The sequence below is a fragment of the Rhinopithecus roxellana genome, chromosome 5 (assembly GCF_007565055.1).
Source record: "Rhinopithecus roxellana isolate Shanxi Qingling chromosome 5, ASM756505v1, whole genome shotgun sequence".
Taxonomy (NCBI): domain Eukaryota; kingdom Metazoa; phylum Chordata; class Mammalia; order Primates; family Cercopithecidae; genus Rhinopithecus; species Rhinopithecus roxellana.
Genome location: NC_044553.1, coordinates 110628890 through 110647659, shown reverse-complemented (window position 1 = coordinate 110647659; position 18770 = coordinate 110628890). Strand labels below are relative to the sequence as shown.

Genomic DNA, 18770 nt, shown 5'->3' with positions numbered 1-18770 from the left:
AGTGGGGATGTTCGTTTTGATCATCTAGTCCAAGAAGGAGGAAATGTGAACAGGAAGATTTTAATATAAATAATTAACTGTGTAGAAGGTAGTTAACTACTAAAGGGTAAAAAAGCTCTAAAGCAGCTTAGCAGAGAACAGCTGTCACCCCTAGGGCTAAGGGAAGAAAACACAGAGAAGGAACTTGGAAACTCAGAGGAGATTCCCCAAGGGGGAGAGACCTCCGAGGGGTGGCTGTGGTTGTCTGGGATATGCTGCCTGTCCCGTGCTGGAAAATCAGCTCACTGGAGGTGCCCCCCGCCAAGCCAGGGGAGCAGAGAGCTGCCACGGTGGGGAATGCTGCTGGGACCCATGCCGGACCAAAGGAGACAGAAGAAAAAGGCCATCTTCCTCCTCTAGCCTTGTGGACGCCTTCAGAGCCCACTGTGGGTCAGGCTGGCAAAGGATAAAGGAGTTTGCAGCGTCCCCTCTTCAGTGTGACAAGGAAGGGCAAGGTCAGGGGAGTTCGGAGCTAAGAGGCAATAAATGAATACCTGGCACACCTGGCCGAGGTGTATCCACTTTCTCCATAGCATAGTTACTGTTTTTTTCTTTTCAACTAATAAGAAATCTCTGGAGACACACTGTCTCCATGTACATACCATGTTCCTCATCAGAATCCCCGCCTCCCCACTCAACTTCAGCAAATGTTGCTGATTCTGGCCTGATTCAATCTTGATGATGATTGCCAAGCGACGTTTCTGCAGTCCAGCACTCCTTCTTCATTTGCCAGTCATCCCTCCCTTCTCCTTCACTTGTTTTCATACATCCACTATGGATTCCCATTTTTTCAACAGTCTACTTCATCATTGACCTTTAGGGGTGGGAGAAGAGTTCCTCAGATAGTTACAGACTTGGCCAGTGAGAGCCCCTTTGAGTTCCTCCTATATCCCAGCATTTTTGGAAGCACTCCCCTAATTTCTGGTCTAACAAGATGTTCTGGGCCCCTGGGCGCCAGCCCTGGATCAGTGTTTCTTCCAGGAGCCCTGGTCCTTGGCACTAGGTGCGCTTATTGCAACTGGGGTGTCTTTGCTTTTTGTCCTGTAGATTGACAGGGCTTGTCTGACTGGCTTTTTTAATTGTATTTTTTTTAAAACAAAAGTAATTGGTGCTTTAAAAATGTAAACAATGCAGACATCTATAAAGAACAAAGTACCCACAGGGAAGCAAGTTCAGCAATGGCATGTGTGTTTGCAGACTCTACGTACACAAAAACAGACTTGGTGGTCGGTTTTGGTTTTTGCTTTTTGCTAATAGGAATTTTATCCTACAAGGTCCTCTTTCTGTCTTCCCAACATAGTCTGGTGCTTTTTCCATGTCGGACTGTAGAATTTGTCATTCCGTTGTGTTAGCTGTGTGAGTACATTAGTACCATGATTAACCAAGGTGTATAAAGGGCAGGCCTGCAGGCTGCCTCCAGTGCCTCCACTACTCGCCACAGTGACCATCTCTATACACACACTGCAGTCATTTACAGTTTTTAAAATTAAAACAGTTTTTATTGAGATGAAATTCACATGGCATAAAATTAACAATTTTAGAGTAAACAAGTGGCCTTGAGTACATTCACCATGCTGTGGAACCACTGCCTGTATCTAGTTTCAAAGCACATTCATCACCCTGTGTCATGTATTTTTACATGAACTCCAAGGGTAGATGCTTGATAGTTGGATTTACTCTGGATCGAAAGTCACGTTTGGCTGGGCGCGGTGGCTCACGCCTGTAATCCTAGCACTTTGGGAGGTCGAGGCAGGTGGATCACTTGAGGTCAGGAGTTCAAAACCAGCCTGGCCAACATGGTGAAACCCATCTCTATTAGCAGGGCATGGTGATGTGCACCTGTAGTCCCAGCTACTTGGGAGACTGAGGTGGGAGAATGGCGTGAACCCAGGAGGCAGAGGTTGCAGTGAACCGTGATCATGCCGCTGCACTCCAGCCTGTGCGACAGAGCAAGACTGTCTCGGAAAAAAAAAAAAAGTCATGTTGAAACATTTTCATGGATACATCTGGTTGCTCTCCAGAAAGATTATATCAGTTTCTGCTGCCACCAGCAGTGTATGAAATGTGCATTTCTTTACACCCTTGTCAACACTTTTTGTATGATCAGTTTTCATCTTTTCTTCCAGTCTGAGAAATGAAAATATGTGTTTATTTGACTGTTAGCTAGGGCCAGGATGCTTTTAAAAGTGTTTCAGCCATTTGTATCTTCTGAATTTTGTTACTGTCCTCTGCCCGGTTTGATTGGTTAATGGGTTTTTTTCTTTCGGATCTTAACAGAGTTTACTTAGGAAACTTTTCTCTGAAGCTTAATGTCTGTAGCTATTGTGAATGCAGTGGTTTTCCTGAGTTATTTCCTAGTTGGTTGGTGTTGGTGTGTAACAGCACCTGCTTTTTGGGTGCATCCTTGCAGTTCTTGAAAATAACTTGTGTGTTGCACTTGGCTTTCTATTGCAGTGCCTGTGAGGTCTGTGAGGTCTCCTGAGGGTGTAACAGTGACCTGGCAGAAACCTCTTATCTACTGAATACCTTTTTGAATGGTGCTGCTGCATTGCTGGTTGTGGGGGAGTCATACATAAATCCTGCTCTCCTGAGTTTATCCAATGAAGAAAGTAAGACAGATGTAGAAATTACAGGGTAGAAAAGAGACTTGCTGATCTTTTTTGTTTTTTTCCTGAGACAGTCTTGCCCTGTCATCCAGGCTGGAGTACAGTGGCACGATCTTGGCTCACTGCAACCTCCGCCTCCTGGGTTCAAGCAGTTCTCCTATCTCAGCCTCCCACGTAGCTGGGATTACAGGCATGCGCCACCATGCCTGGCTAATTTTTGTATTTTTAGTAGAGACGGGGTTTCACCCTGTTGGCCAGGCTGGTCTCAAACTCCTGATCTCGTGATCCACCCACCTCGGCCTCCCCAAGTGCTGGGATTACAGGTGTGAGCCACCACGCCCGGCCTGCTTGCTGATGTTTGTCATCCCCACCATCTGATAGGTAGTGGGCACTATCATCTGAGATAAGTCACTATGGTGCCATAAATGTTTTTCAAACTTTTAAAAATGTTTAGCTGAATATCCTGTTAGCCAGGGGTTTCTCAGCTCTGGCTGCATATCAGAATCACCAGGAGAATGTTTCAAATATTTATGCGCAAGCTCAGTTTGCAGGGATTTGGTTTCAGTTTGTCTGAGGTGGGACTGAAACATCAGCATTTGAAAAGCTGCTCAGGTGACTCCATTAAGCAGCTAGCTGGATTGAGAACCACTGCTGGTGCAATATGTAAATTCTCCAAGTAGAGCTCAAACTGGAGTGGGAGCCCCCCTTCTCTTCCCATTGGCCCCTAAGAGGGCTCTACTGAGCACAGTTTGATAACCCCATGAGGGTGCTAAGGGCAGCGAGCCCACTTGCTGGTGTTACCTTGTCCTGGGCTTTTGATGGCTCAAATGCCAGGATGGAGAAATAGGCAGACACTCGGGTACGGCCAGACCAAGGCAAGCAGGTGACCCTTATGCTGAGGTTCCTTGGCCTAGGAAAGGCGGTGAGAGAGCAGTTGGAATTAGGTGTTGCACACCAGTGGCGCGTGCTTCCAGTTTGGCCAAATGTGAGTTGCTTCTTTTCGTCACGACGGTAAAGGACTCACTGACATAACCGCAGCTGTCCCAGAGGGCATGCTGAGTGAGGGTGTCTATGCCAAGCTCAAAGCTGCTGTTGAGTGTAGCTGAGATTCAGAGGTTGTGGGCCTTTTCCTTCAAAGTGGTATCCCTTGCTGGTAAGTCACACCTAACCATTGTCTAATTTGAACCTTAGGGGATAGCAATTTGCATAGGGGCATATTGCACCCATCTTACTGATGCTGAAACAGGCCCAGAGAAATTGTGACTTGCCTAAGACCACCCAGTGAAGTGTGAGCCTGGATTCAGGCCCTGATGTTCTGATTCAGAGACCATGTTTGTCCTCCTGCTTCGTGCTGTCTTTGAGTGGCCCTCTGTCAGGAAGAGGCTACAGTTATTTATACACCCAATTACACGCTAACTCCCTCTTTATCTGGCACCATCTCTGCTGGGAAGGCCATCCATCCATGCAGTTGGTTCCCAGCAGCTGAACCAACTGGGATGAAGAGAGAATGGAGAAAGCTGCAGAGGCAGTGAATCTGACTTGGATTCATTTGTGGGCATTCTCCCCCTGGCATAAATTGTGACCCAAGAGTTGCTTTCAGTTCTATTCTCTAGCCACCTGAATGACTGGAGAACAGGCTGTGTTATCTAACACTTGTTACCCATCATCCTCCGGGGCCCACAGACACTGCGGCACCTGTCAGAGATGATGATAAATATCTAGGCCAAAGGTTTGTAAAAAAGTCTTTGCAGTGGAATGGAATGTTCAATCAAGATGACAAGGCATCTTCAAGGAATAAATAAAGTATTGATACCTAACTTTCTACTCTTTCCTTTCCCTTCCCTGCCCGACCCAGTGGTAAGCCTACACGGCTGTCCTGCCTCTCCCAGCCCTTGCCTAGGCTTTGTTCCCGCACCACTCCCCTCCAGCTCCTCCAACTGGGGAGAAGCCCATCTTCAAGTCTCGGCTCTGAAGTCACTCCTCACCTCCTCGCTTTCCTTTCTTCTCACCTGTCTCTCATCCCATAAGTTACCAAGTCCAGTTCATCTGCTCCCTGTTCCAGAATTGTTCCCCAGCCCAGTCACCACTTCCCAGACAAGCCACCCTCCCCTCTGCTGGATGGCCTGCACCAGCCCCCGGGGCCCACTCACCCTGCTCACTGCCTCACATCTCAGGACCTAGTGGGTGCCTGTCTGTCCTCCTGGGCTCAGTGAGCTCTTTGAGGGCCCTCTTTATCTTAGCACCATGCCCCCATCATTAGGTACAGTGCAGGTCACAGAGAAGTCATCAGAATATCCTGGTTGAATTACTTGGACTACCTGACAGGTCTGGGACCCAGCTGGACCTGGTGGGGCTTCAGACATGTGTCCTGGGCAATGTTTTTGGCCCAGGCAAGCATTTTCACATCCAAGGCTTTATTCACGGACTTCTCTCTCCTTCAGGAGAGTATGAGACCAAGCATGAGATGACATTTTTCTCTTCAAACATCTCTATTGGGAAACCTTGGATGTATGAGAGCAGGAGTGGGCATTTGGTCAGCTTTCGCAGGATGGCTTTAGGAGGGAAAATGACATTTCAGGAAGGATTTAAGCATCACTGAATTTTTTCAGGGAACCAAATCCTTTTCCCACCCTGCCTGCCACACACCCTCTGGTGGGAAGCAGTGATAGGTGACACTCAGCAGACAGCTAGCCTGTCCCCAGCTCCGGAGCCCAGCTTCCAGGATCCTGCACCTGCAGCCTGGGGGCTGCCTGTACCTTTGCATGTCTGCTTGGCCCCAGCACGAATAACACTTTGGTGGGAGAACAGCCCTCTCACTACACTGCAGACTTGAGAGGTGCCCACGCACCTGAGGTGGCAACCCAAGGGTGCTTTCCCTCCCCCTCCTTCACCATGTCTCATGCTTGCTTAACTGAACCCAATTTTTTGCTCATGTAAAGATCAGGGTATAAAGATGGGCATTCGTGTGAAACACCAGAGCAGTCCCCTTCTGCGAGCCCCCCCTTGCCCTCTTCTTAGAGCAGAGCTTGGTGAAAAGCCTCATTTCTGCCATGGTGGCATCTGACAGTGGCCTGGGCACATGGGAGAGCCTCTGTATGCCAGCTGGCTGCCAGCCTGGCAGAGCCAGGACTGGGGGAAGCCGCAGGTCCATCCTGGGCTTCTGCGGGGCGTGATGAGCTCCCTGTCACTAGAGATGTTGAAGCCCACTGGGATGCCCATTCCCCAGAGGTGGCGGGGCAGGCATCGTGCAGGAGGTGCCAAGAGAGTCTCATCTAGTCCTCAGTCCTGGGGAATTCCGGGGGTGACCTCACTCCCTTCTCTGTCTCTCAAACTCTCTCTCTCTCTCTCTCTCCCTCTCTCCCTCTCTCCCTCTCTCCCTCTCTCCCTCTCTCCCTCCCTCTCCCTGTCATGGTGGAGCTACCAGAGGCAGGAAGGAGCAGAAAGGAGTCCCCCCATCTCCTTTGCGTGTTCAGGGCCACCTCTTCCCAGAAACCTTGGTGACATCTCTGCACACTGGGACATTTCCTGTAGAGTTCTTAAACTTTCTGGGCCGTGTGGTCCCCTTACTGGGTCAAGAGTTCCTTGCATGGAGCAGACTGAGGCTTTGCTCCTCTGATTTGAGGGCAAATCCGGCCCTCCCTAGGCCTGGCACAGAGCTGTGTCCGTGGAGAGCAGTCCCCAAAGGGTATGGCTGAGGAGAGGCCGAGCAGTTCGCAATCCAAAGACAGTCCGCGGGTAACAGCAGTACCCTGCAGCAGCTCTTCAGCGTGGTCCCAGCAGAGGAGGACCACTGTGTCCCCCTCCCACCCCTTACAGTCCTGCACCTGCCTGGCTCCGAGGCGGGGTGGGGATCCCAGGTGGGTGTGGGGTGGGCCGACTTGGCCACCCCCAAGACTGAGAGCCAGGGGCCCTCTCCCCTACTCCCTATCCCAAATGCCTTTGGCATGGATGAAGCCTATCATGGTTGGATCAGGGCTTGGCTAGTGGTGGAAGTTATGTTCCTGGGACCAAAAAGAGAAAAGGACTGAAGGCCGTCAAGAACAGCCCCCTCTGTGCCCCTCTCTGCCTGGGCTCTGGAGCCCTGCTCGGCCGGGTTTGCCATATTGACGGGAGTGTCACGGACAGCAGTGGCTTCCCCAGGCCCCACTTGGCACCCACAAGCCACAAGCCTTCCTTCCTCGGCTCCCACCATGGCCTCTCCAACAGATCCATCACTAGCTTCCTGTTTCCAGACTGAGTCCTCAGAATATTCCTGGATGTACCCCCAACCTCACCTTTGTCCACACACTTGCCCTGCTCTGGCCGCTGCTGCCCGGCTGTGGACCTGCTCAACCCTCCGTCCCCAAGACGCCTGCTCTCCCCATTGCAGCCCTGCTGAACCCATTCTTGCCCCTGCCACATCCTCCTGCAACCCTGTATCCTCTGTCCAGGTGTGAATGTGTCTCCCTGGTGGTCTGGGAGCTCCTAGTAACTGGGGCCAAGCCTCTTCTCCAACTATAGCTGAAGCCTTGGCTGAGTTGGGGAGCTCCGCCATTCAGGCTCCTTCCCTTGTTCCTTTGCCTCCTCTGAACTGAGCACTCGGACACTGGAGCAGGAGGAGAGAAAGACCCCAGCACACCAAGGAGAACAGAACGCACTCCTTTATTCTCTGGGAGACAGGCTCCCTCTCAGGGCTGGGGACGCTTGGTTCTGGGCCCCAGCAAGGCATGGGCAGTGCTGGGAGCACTGCTGGCTCCACTGGCAGGGCAGGTCCGAGGGGGCTTCTGGCCCTTCCTCAAAGCTTCTCCAAGTAGGAACCAGGGACGAAGCCACGCTGCCCATTCCTCTCCACGGTCCACCAGCCATCCTCCCCTTCCAGGATCACCTCCAGGATGTCTCCCGCGGAGAGGTCCAGCTCATCCGGGTTCTGGCCAAGAGATTGAAAGCGCATGACGCTGGAAGGGCCTGCGGGGAGGGGCGTGGCCTGGTGTTCCCCCACCCAGCAGTAAATGCAGCATGCTGAGCTGTGTCCGTACCTGCTGGGGCAGCCCCTTGGAGACACAGGATGGGGGTAACCCAAGGGACCTGGCTTCCCATCCACCCCAGTTTGTCATCATAGGCCTCCCCCAACCTGGGTTTCTTCCCCACCCGTACCTCCCCTCTCCCACTCTGGAGACGCAGTGACTGGAGCATGTCAGGGGCCAGGGGTATGCATCACACCCCAAGCCCAGGACACATGCCCAAGCTTACCTAACACAGCCTCCCCTTTGTGGTCCCCAGCCCCAGGTAGCAACTGCCATCCAAGTACCCCGTCACTCTCCTGGCCTGGCTTCCCTACCTCCCCGAGCCCTGGCCTCGTCAGTGGAGCCCACACCCAGCCTGCCTGGCCATGGGGGGTGCTTGGCCTCAGTCCAGTGGATGTGAGGTCTGGGTATGTACCCCTCCCCTCAAGCAGGGAACAGAGTGCACCCTCTCTTATAGCTGCCCTGTGGCTGCCTTGGTACATCCTCACCCTATGCACATCAGAAAATCAATCCTGGCACGATTGCAAGACTCATTCTGGCCACAGTTTTCCACACCCATGGCCACGGAGGACAGGGCCCTGACCCAAAGGCGCAGAGCCTGGCCCTCAAGCTATGACCTGCAGGCAACCCCAGGCTCTGCCAGCTCCCCGCACGTGTGTACCACGCAGTGCCCAGCCTGTGTGGACGGCACAGGACCATGTGCCCCACATGTGTGCTGTGTACAGCCCCGGCAGACACAGGCCTGCTGCACACCAGCTTCCAGTCAGTACATGTGCGCTGAGGCCCCCTAAGCCCTGGGGTGCTGTTCTCAGAGCTCATGCCCGAGCACACTCCCAGGTGCCCTTGCTCGTGTGGACATACTCTTGGGCACACGTGCCCTCCTGAGTAGGAGAGGATGCTCGAAGATGAGTGAAACCACCAGGAGAGATGAGGATGCGACGCACTGAATGGGGGAGGGAGCTCTCAGGTGCAGGAGAGGTGGCACAGGTGGGTTTAGGGTGTGGAGGCCTCACCTGCGCTGTATAGTCGTAGAGCGCCCGGTACTCCTGGGCTGGCGAGGCCGGGTTTCCCTGCATCTCCTGCACTGCGATGGCAGCGTAGACACCCTCATTCCGCTCGGGGGTGGGAGTCAGGGTCTCTGTGGAGGCTGAGAGCAGGGTGAAGCATGGACCCCTCCCCTTTCTGGGGACACTGGCCCCTGGAGATTCTGCTAGAATGGGGTTTCTCCATGCTGGGCCCTGCCTCTTGCATCCACTCTCCATACTTGCTGTTGGGGGACACACCCTTCCCCTTGAGGGACCTCAGTGGCCCCATCTGTGCCATGTGGGAGACCTCTCCTTCCCCCCCGGGATCAGTGTGTTTGGGGGTCCCCTCCTGACCCCCTTTACCAGCAGAAGCTGCCAACGAAGTGGTCTTGGGACTTCCGTGCAGCAGTCCAGAGAACCTGGGGATGGGGAGGAAAGAGGGTGAGTGCCCCCGCTCCACACTCAGGGTCCCACCTGGAGGAGGATTTAGACAGGGAGAAGTCTCAGAGCTGCACACGCTCTGCCAGGGCTGGGCCTGCCCCTAGCCTCCTGGCATGGATGTGATTTATGAGGTCCCCTCAGGCAGGAGGGCCCCCAGAAGGTGGTCCCCGTGGCTCCTCCTTCCCCAGCTAGGCCCTCCACTGGCGCCCTCTGCAGGCCATCTCAGCACCTGCTCCCTGCAGGGCCCTTTTAGGGGATCCTAGAACCCCCAAAGCTGCAGCTTCATGGGAAGACTCCCATGGCCCTTTCGGGGGTTCTAGGACCTCCATGTTGAGGCCTCGTGGGAAGACACCCAGTCCTCACCCTCCAGACCCCTGCTTTAGCTTGCCCTAGCAGCTTCCCCGGCCAGTGGGGGTGGGGGTGCACTGCCACACAAAGCCTGGCTTACGTGCCCTACTGAGGCCTCCGCTGCCTGGGCCGAGTCAGCCCTCCTCCCTGCGGGCCCACAGTGATCAGGCCAGCTCAGCCACCCTGTGAACAGGAGTTCTGGGACAGCGCTGGGCTACTTTACCCCTTAGGTAAAGGGGTTAGGCCTTACCCCAGGCTTAGGCCTGGACTGAGCTGGGGTTGTGAAGGTTTACTGAACAAAGGAAAATAAAACAGAAGAGGCAGATGCTGGGGGCACCCCCTGAAGTGAGCAGTAGTGAGGGCTCTACAAGTAGAGGCTGACACTGCCTCCAAGGCCAGAAGCCTTCTTGGTGGGGTGGGGCTGAGTCTTCAAAGGTGAGTGAAGCTTTCTTAGGAGAGAAGGGGAACGAGGTACTGCGGGTGACCAGGAGAGGGAGCACCCAGGTGCAGTGGAGGAGGCACGGCACAGGTGGGGTTTGTGGAGTGGACCAGACCAATTGGGGTGTGGGAGGGACAGGACTGAAATAGGGACTGGACCAGACCCTGAGGGACCTTGAATGCAGGTGAGGGGCTGAGCCATGACTCAGGGGCCTGTGGGAGGCAGCCCTGCAATTCAAGGTGGCATGTGGGGGACCTTTCCCACATGAGGGGCCGAGGGCCAAGGCCCTAGGAGTGCACACGCATGTGCAGGGTGGACATGTGTGGACCCAGCACATGGGAGGGCCTGACACCAACAGAGGCGGGCAGACACGCACCAGCGCCCCAGGCAGCAAAGGACAGGGTGAGAGCCAGCAGGGGCTGGGGACGGGAGGAGGAAGCGGCCAGAGCAGGGGAAAAGGTGTGCAAGGCTTGCTGAGCCATTGTGCTGCCTGCCCCGCACCTCTTTTTCCCAGACTGTCTACACTTCTGACTCTCAGTCACTGACCCCCACCTCTTCCCAGCCCTGCCTGGCTTCTAGCTGCCCCATCCAGAGGCCTGACCAGCCCCCTCCAGCAGCCAGGCCTCCCTCCGTCCTACAGGACATCTCTCTCTCTCTCTCTCTAATCCTCTCTGGGGCCACCCCTTTCTGCCCCTTCCTGACACTGCCTCAGGTGAGCTCTTTTGTCCAGTTGCTTAAATGACCACCTTTGCTGATATCCAGGTCCTCACCAGGTGCAGGGAAGCCTGAGTCTCACAAGCTTTTGTAGCATGTGAGGTTGTGGATGTGCTGCGCCCTGGGGCCACTGCTTTCACAAGATTCTCAAAGGGGTGTGTATGTGTACCCCTCTTGGTGGTTCCCACGAGCCTCTGCCTCCCAGGAGTAGGAAGGTCCAGGGGCTCCTGAGGCCCTGGAATGAGCCGGTCCTTGCGAAGGGCCAGGAACTGCATCAGCCCCTCCCCACAGTCCACTACCTCCCAGAGGCAGGGCCCTCTTGGTTGAAGGTTGGCTGCAGAGAGGAGTGGCAGCATGGCAGTGGGGGCACAGGCGCCACGTGAAACCCACAGACCCTTGTGGATGCTCATAGACAGGGCACATGGCCTCCCTCAAAGGCCTGGCTATGAGGGCTCCCTGAGCCAGCTATAGTGCTCCCAATGGGCTGTCACCATTGTCACTCAAGGCCTGAACCAGGAGAGTCCTTAGGTTCTGAATCTGACCCCAACACTCAGGGCCCTGGCCTTAGAGAGTGCGAATGACTTGCCCAGGTCACACATTGAGGCCCAGCACCAGGACCTTCGCACTTGACTGCAGCCAGGCCGGGGAAGGGACCCTGGAGAAGCCTGGAGAATTCTCCAGATGCCCTAGACCTGCTCCAGCCAGACAGCGTTGCCATGCAGCCTGACAGGGCACCAGGCTCACACGAGGCCCCAGGGACAAGGAAGCCAGCATAGGGGCCTCCCCAGAGCTCGGAGCACATCACCTGCTGAATAATTGGGATGTGATTATTCACTTAGTGTCTGGGTCCCTTGGGCTGAGGGCTCCATAGGCTGAACTGAGCCTATCTTGTCTCCACAGGGTACCCAGCACCTAACTGGGCACCAGATACAGATACATAGTAGGTGCTCAGTGAACGAGGAAGGGCCAGGTGCAGAGGAGGGGCTCGACCCACTTCCTGGCCCAGCCTCAGGCAGTCACTCCGTCTGTCAGGGCCTCACCTCTTTATCATGCCGCAGGATGGCTGTACGCCGGGGCTGCTGGCCAGTGGGGTGACCTCCCGATCATAGTAGTTCTGGTAGGGCACCGGAGCTGCAGACAGCAAGCTGTGAGGCCCAGGGCAGTCCCCAACACCCCATTCTGGCCCTGCCAGAGACTCAGCTGGGGCCCTGTGTTCCCAATCTGGCCCTGGCCCACCCTGGTGCCTAGGGAGGTGCCTGTCTTGCTCCCCCACTGTAGGTACCACCAAGACCTAATATTCTGGACCCGTGATCCAGCGGAACCAAACAGGAGGGGAGTGGGGGCCGTGGGAGCTCCTCACCTCAATCCCCATCCCCACCTCTTCCTCTGAGTGCTATCATGCCCTTAGCTTTGCCTGAGAGGAGGCTGCAGGCCTGGGACCCAACCCCCCACAACCCCTTGGGTCTGGGTAGGGCTCCTCTGCCTGAAAGGGAGCTATAAGCTACCCCAGCCCTGTCCTGGCACTTGAGGCTCAGGGCCAGGCCTTTCCAGGGGCTCAGTGCACCCAGAGGCTGTGCTGTCCACAGGCCAGTCCTCACCCGGGGGCTCAGTGCCCGTGCTCTTGGCCTGGATGAAGCCGTCGATGTCAGCATCTATGCTGCAGCCTTCCAGCGTCAGCCGCACTTCCTCGTAGAGCTGGAGCAGGAAAGAGCAGAGGCTGCAGCCCGATGCCCACTCTGCCCCTTTGTGGGACTGAACTCTGGCCAGCGGCCCCCACCCACTGGCCTCCTCACAGGACATTGTGCGCAGCTCAGGGTCTTTGATCCTGAGGGGTCACAGTCCTGGCTGACAGCTTCTTGTTTCCTGAACACCTTCTATGCGCAAGGCCCTGTGCAAGGCACTTAACTCACACCTGTCCTCTGAGGTAGACCCCACTTTTCCCCATTGGATAGATGAGGAAACTCAGAGGAGAGTGACTTGCTCAAGGTCACAGAGCGAGCATGCTGCACAGCCAGGTCTTGGGGCTAGTGAGAGTGGATCCAGAGCTCACCCTTCCACCTCGAGGAGGCGAGGAGGCAGCAGGGGCTCAAGTCACTTGGGCAAAAACAACAAGAAAATCAATCCCCACAGCCCTGGACAGGAGGGTCAGGCAGGAAACACAGCAGGCAAGGGGGCCAGGGCTGCCCGGGAGAGCCGTGCACTGGGCTGTATCAACAGAGCTCAGGGCCCCTGGCGGGGGCCCCTCTCTGCTGGGGAGGACCCACCCAGCAGGTTGGGCTCAGTAAGGGGAACCAGGGCACCCTGGAGATGTGGGAAGCAGAGGAAGGACTGCACCTCGGCTCCTGCAAGCACTGAGCCTAGAGCAGAGCCGCCAGGGTCCTCCAGCTTCCGCCAACCTCTGAGAGCTATGTCCGCCTCCCCTCCCATCCCCGGCAGAGGGAGCAGGTGCTCTGTGGCTCTGAGGCATGAGGAGGAAGTCAGATGGCAGGGGAACCACGGAGTCACCATCTTCCAGGCAGAGAAGCCTTGGCCCTGTGGTACTGAGCTCCTGTCCTGGGGTTCTGGGGGCAAAGGCTGAGCTGCTGAGGCCTGAGACCCCTGAGGCCAAGCTTGGACCACAAAGGACCAGGTGCTTGTTGACTGGTTCAGACGGACCTGGGCACTTTGCCGCCTAGAGGCTGCCCTCCCTTACCCCACCAAGGCCCTCAGTCCCCACCTCATCATCCTTGACACACTGCATGGAGAGCTGGTTGCTGTGCACCCACAGGGCATTGCGGAGAATGGTCAGCCGGTCAAACTCTTGCAGCTGAAAGGCCTAGGGGCAGTGGGAGGGAGGTGAACCATGAGGAGGGGCTGCAGGGTCTAGCCAGGCTGGGCCCCGTTCACCCCTCAGCCGGAGCTGACCAGGCCAGTCCTCTCTGCTGGAAGCCCGATCCAAAGGAGAGTGCCCTGGGGTCCCCATCCCGACTCTGGGCCAGCCCTGAGGCTGCAGGGAGGGAGGTGGAACTGCCCAGGGGGTCCCTGCCCCAGCCTCCCTTCAGGCCGCACCACACTGAGGCAGAGGGGTAGTGAGAGGAGCCTCGGACAGGAGTCCTGAGCCCTATTCCCCAGGCCCTGTCCATCGACAGCGCCCAGAGAGGCTGTGGGTTTTGTCCAAGTCTCAGTTTTGGCTTCAACAAAAACGGTGAAATAATGCCTGCCTGCAACGAAGGGGCCCGGGACTCAAGGTCAGGTGACAAGCACCAGGGCCAGGTCCCGGCACAGGCCTGTGAGCAGGAGACTGAGTAACGGGTACCTTCCCCCACTGCCTCGCTTGGGCCTCTTGAAGCAGCTGGAGCAGGGATGGGTGTCTTCCACTTCCCGGCTGGGGAAAGCGAGGCTCCACGTGGGCCACTCACCTCACAGGTGGTCCGGTGTTCCTGCTCCCACTCAGCGCGGACCTTCTCCAGCTGCGTGATGCTCTGCCTGTATACCCGCTCTGCAAGTGCAGGCAGCCTCAGGGAGGGCCCTGACACGAGTTCCTCCAGCCCTGGCTCCTGCTGGGTCCCATCCTGGAGGCCGCCTCCCCTGTGGGACCTGTCCTAGCAGCTGGTAGAGCCTCATCTGAATGCCTGTCAGGGCCACCCACGCTGGTACTGCTTCTGCTCCCCAACTGTGCTGAGCTGCCTGAGGGCTGCAGTGGAGCCTCATATATGCAAGTCCAGAGTATTGGCGTCTGGGCATCTCTGGGCGCCCCACTTCACTTTCCAGAGGGGAAACTGAGGTTCAGAGAGGGCAGCTCAGAGGGTGCTGGAGGAGGGGTGGAGTCCCACAGGCTTGGGTCACAACTTCTGTGCCCAGATCTCTGGAGGTCACCTGTCCCCCAGCCAAGAGAGTAGCTGGGTCCTGATAAGAGACAGAGCACAAGGGAGAGGCCTTCCCAGGGGAAGGGAGGAGGGTGGGCGCAGTGTCTGGTGGGTGGGGCACCAGCAGAGACAAGGGTGTTGGTAGGATTCGGGCATCAAGTGAAGGACAGAGGCCCAGAGAAGGCTATGTGCACACATGCGTGTGCCCGAGCTTGAAAGTGTGTGTGCGCACATGCATGTAATAGATAGTGGCCCTGTCTTCTGGGGCTGTGCCATGCAAGTCCTGGGCTCTGAAGCCCGATGGCCTGGGTTCAAATGCAGTCCCCACCACTTATTGGCTGTAACCTGGGGCAAGTACTGGACCTTTTAGTGCCTCTGTTTCCTCATCTGTTAAGAAAGGGAATAATAACAGCAGCCACCTCGGAGGGCAGTTGTGAGGACTGAACACATGAAGTGCCAAGAATGGCCGGTGAATGGGGGAGCATAGCGTTTACTTTGACTGCACGTATCTGGAATGAGAGCACCGCGCCCATGACTGTGCAGCCAGGTGGGAGTGTGTGTGTACCAGGGTGAGGAGGTGTGTGTGGGGAGTACCACCCAGGCCTCTGCCCTGGTCGGATGGGGCAGCCAGGGCCCACATACCTGCCTCAGCGGCTGAGTCCTTACACTGCTTGGCTTTGTTCTGACTCTGAGGAAACAGAGGGGAAGCAGCGTTGAGACCCTGCCCCAGGAGCCCGGGCCCACCTGGGCAGCCCTGAAGTGAGTGTCACACCTTCCCCGGCCACCCTGTGGGGGAGTTCAGGAGCCAACTGTGGGCAGATGCCATCATCCACTAGCAACCTCCCCTCACAGCGGACCACAGGCTAGCTCCATGGAAAGGGAATGAAGACAGGAACTGAGCCCAGAAGGATGCCTGTGAAGAGTGGGACCATAACCCACAGGAGAGATGCAACTACCGCTGAGCCCCCTGGCTGGGACTTGGGCTCTGGCCCCTGACTGACTGCCCCCAGCTCATCCTTGGGCCATTTCCCTCTCTGGGCCTCAGGCTTCCTGTCTGTGCAATGGGTGATGTGTTTCCTGGGCTCTGGGAGTTCTGATAACCCCACTCTGGCCTAGGGGTCACAGCCTCAGGAGCATGGGCTCTAGACCACCTGAGTTGGGGGTCCCTTCTCTGCAGCTTCCTGGCTCTGAGACCTTAGACAAGTCACTTACTGTGAGCCTCAGTTTCCTCTCTGTGACATGGGCCTATTGAGCCCTTCTCCGAGGTTGTGTGAGGGTTGGCGTCTGCTCTCATCGCCCCGTGGGCCTCAGTGGGCCTGCTCTGAGGAATGGGTCCCTGAGTGCCACCTGATGGTGGCAAAGGGGATCCAGCTGACCTGCCTGCCCATGCCCTGAGGTTCTCTATAGGAAACCCATTTCACAGATGAGGAGACTGGGGGTCAGAGAGGGCTGAGCAGCTAGCGTGTCCCACATGCAGACCTTTGCCTGGGGGTGTCTACGGCACCCCTTCCGTGCCTCCTCCACTGCCCCCAGCCCTGGGCAACCCACACCGCCCAGCAGCCCAGCGCACCTTCTCCACCTGCTTCTGGTGGCCATTGGCGCTAATGCGCTCGAAGGCCTGCTCGGCGTCGTCCGCGTCCCGGCACTTCTGCTCGTAAGTCTTCTTGGACTGGGAGGGTGGAGGGGCGTGACTTGGGGGCTGCACAGCCCTGCTCTGTGTCCCCCGGCAGTGAGGCTCCCTGAGCCCAGCCTCCCTTTTTCCCTGGCGAGGGTTGTGGGTGGAGTGGGGGCATCCTCACCAGGGACAGGGATCTGCGGGTCCGGAAGGAGATTGAGAAGGCGTGGGGGTACTGGCAGTCCTGCTCCCAGGCCCTCCCCACTGAGGACAGCGCGGCCTGTCCCGGGCCCCGCCTCCTGGGCTGTGCTCCTCGGCGAGGGCACGCCCCTCGCCACGCCCCTCGCCACGCCGCGCCCTCTTAGGAGCCCCTCTCCCTTCCTGCCCAGCGTCTCGCAGGATCCAGCTCAGGAGTCCCTCCTCACTCCACCCTTAGAGTCCCCAGCCGACTTCATCTGCCCTTCATTCACGAGCCCCCAAGGGAAGGGCCCGGACCCATCCCCACGGGACCATGGCGCCCAGCGCAGGCCCAAGCACCCCGTAGGTTGGTGCGCCCTGCAGGACCAACGCCGAGGCCAGCCTGTTCCAAATGCCCTGCCTGGGGCCACAGCCCAGGATCGCACCCTGAGCCCTTCTCAGCTCCTCGAGGGAAGGCCGCGGCCCCAGGCCCTGGCGCTCACCTCCATGGCCTTCTTGTAGAGTGACAGCTTGCTCTTCTGGACCCGGTCCATGACGGCCTCATACTGCAGGGGACACGAGGTTCTGAGCCGAGGGCCGCGGCCTCGGGAGGCTCCCCTAGGCCAAGAGGACGGGGTGTCCCTGGGATGAGGCGCAGCACCTCTCCTGGCTCTGGAGAGGGGGTGACAGGCTGCCCTCCCTCCCCCAGAGCCTGCTGCTTCGCAGTGACCCTCACAATGGAAGACAAGCCCAGGGCATGGGTGTGCCCTGAGGTCCTCGCTGCAGACCTTGGCCAGAGCTTCATCTCCAGCTGGGGAGTTCCCAGCCCCACACATGTGCACACACAGTCGTTCATCCTGCATCCCAGAGCCTCTGCAGGCATCATAGTTGCTCACACATGTGTGCACACTATGCCACACACATACATGCAGAGCTCCACATTAACTCGGAGGTACATTGGCCCCATCCCTAGCTGTGCACACGCATGATCACAGGCATCCCTGTGCACACCCACAGATGCCACTCACAAGTACTCCCACAGTCACCCACACACAACCTCAGGCCACATGCGGGCACAGTGGCTACTGGACCCCTGTGCCAAGGTCTGGGGCCAAGCCTCCCCTCACCTCCCAGGCTTCCTGTTCTGATACAGAAGGCAAAACAGGCAGGACAGCGACTGGGTTATGAGGTGGGAGGCGAACTGGGCCAGTTTGTGCCTGGGGTCTCAGGGGAGGGGTTCTGTGCCAACTAGGAGATCAGCGAGTCACAGGCACTCACACACACACACACCCTAAAACACCCAAGCAGGGCTGGACAAGGACACATGCTCACAGGCATATGCAGGGGAGCGTGAGCGTGTGTCCTTGCTCTGTGGCACACACACACACAGAGGCTCAGACACACATGGCACGCTCCACAAGACAGCACTCTGCCTGCGGGGCCCTGGCCATTTGGGGAAGGAGTGCTCTGTCCAAAACAGCCTTTGCAGCCCGTGCAGCTCCTCTGGCCACAGGATGGCTCAAAATAGCAGGGCTGGAGTCCCTCCGTCCTGGCAGGCTCTCTGCAGGCTCTGTGGGCAGGTCCCAACTCAGAGAGGGTGTCTGCTGCAGCACCTCAAGCCTGGGCTGGCTTGTGGGGACCCACTGTCTGCTCAGAACCCCACATTTAGAATCCTGAAAGCCCAGCTGGCAGACGAGCAGGTGGCGCAGGCAGCCACGCAACATTTCTGCCAGCAGAACCGCTAAGCAGAGCTGAAGCCCTGTCTATGGAGACTGAGGGGAGCATGGCTTGGGCTGAGCTCTCAGTACTTGGGAGGTAGACATATGTGTCCCATCCTGTGAGAGGGAAACTGAGGCACAGAGATGGGAATTGGTATGGCCAGGACACCCAGGCCCAGCCTGGCCCCAGCCTCAGATACAGCTTCCTCCCCTTGAAGGCTCAGTTGTGTCTTCATTTTCATTTCTTTGGCCACTTTCCAATGATCCTTCCTCCCCAAGCAAGAAGCAGGTCTGTGTGCTGCCCTCCCAGCCTATGCAGGGCACCACCCTCATCACTAAGGCCCTGAGAGGCTGAGCCCCCATCCTCACAGACCCAAGCCCAGTCTCTAGGCCAGCCTGCGTCCTGCCTGCCCTCCAGGGAACCCATCCCCAACCCCAGCCCTGCAGCCTCCCTGACAAGCATCTGCCAGCCTCTGCTTACACAGCTCCCATGGTGGGGACCTCACTTTCATGCAGTCACTCTGTCTCGGGATGGCCATGCCCTACATATGGGTGAGAAGTACCTTTGGATGCTAAGCAATGCCACACAACTCTCCCACCCGTCTGTGTCTGACCCCTCAGCCTTGGCAGTCCTGTGGGGTGACTGGCTGCAAGTCTGCCTTTTTCCAGGACAATCAGCCCCGATCCTTGGACTCAAGACCAGTTTCCAGTGACCCCCACAACTTAGACTGCCTCCTCTGGACACCACCAAGTTGCTACAGACCCTCTAGAGTCTTCCGTAGTAGGATCCTCCTAGGTGT

General features: G+C 57.1%; 1 protein-coding gene across 4 annotated transcripts in view; it reads right to left on the bottom strand.

Moving 5' to 3' along the window:
* Nucleotides 1-7267: 7267 nt before the first annotated feature.
* Nucleotides 7268-18770, bottom strand: part of PSTPIP1 (proline-serine-threonine phosphatase interacting protein 1) — a 41447-nt gene continuing 29944 nt past the window's right edge. For 3 of the 4 annotated variants that reach the window (XM_010373275.2, XM_030930717.1, XM_030930716.1), the window contains 10 exons: nucleotides 16756-16818; nucleotides 16031-16129; nucleotides 15103-15148; nucleotides 14014-14093; nucleotides 13332-13430; nucleotides 12214-12310; nucleotides 11656-11746; nucleotides 9037-9092; nucleotides 8662-8795; nucleotides 7268-7551 (listed from right to left, as the gene is read on the bottom strand). In XM_010373275.2, the coding sequence (XP_010371577.1) occupies nucleotides 7420-7551; nucleotides 8662-8795; nucleotides 9037-9092; nucleotides 11656-11746; nucleotides 12214-12310; nucleotides 13332-13430; nucleotides 14014-14093; nucleotides 15103-15148; nucleotides 16031-16129; nucleotides 16756-16818 (897 nt within the window). In that variant the 3' untranslated portion in view covers nucleotides 7268-7419. Of the gene's footprint in view, nucleotides 7590-8661; nucleotides 8796-9036; nucleotides 9093-11655; nucleotides 11747-12213; nucleotides 12311-13331; nucleotides 13431-14013; nucleotides 14094-15102; nucleotides 15149-16030; nucleotides 16130-16755; nucleotides 16819-18770 lie in introns of all 4 variants that reach the window. The other variant, XM_010373276.2, reaches the window with a different exon arrangement.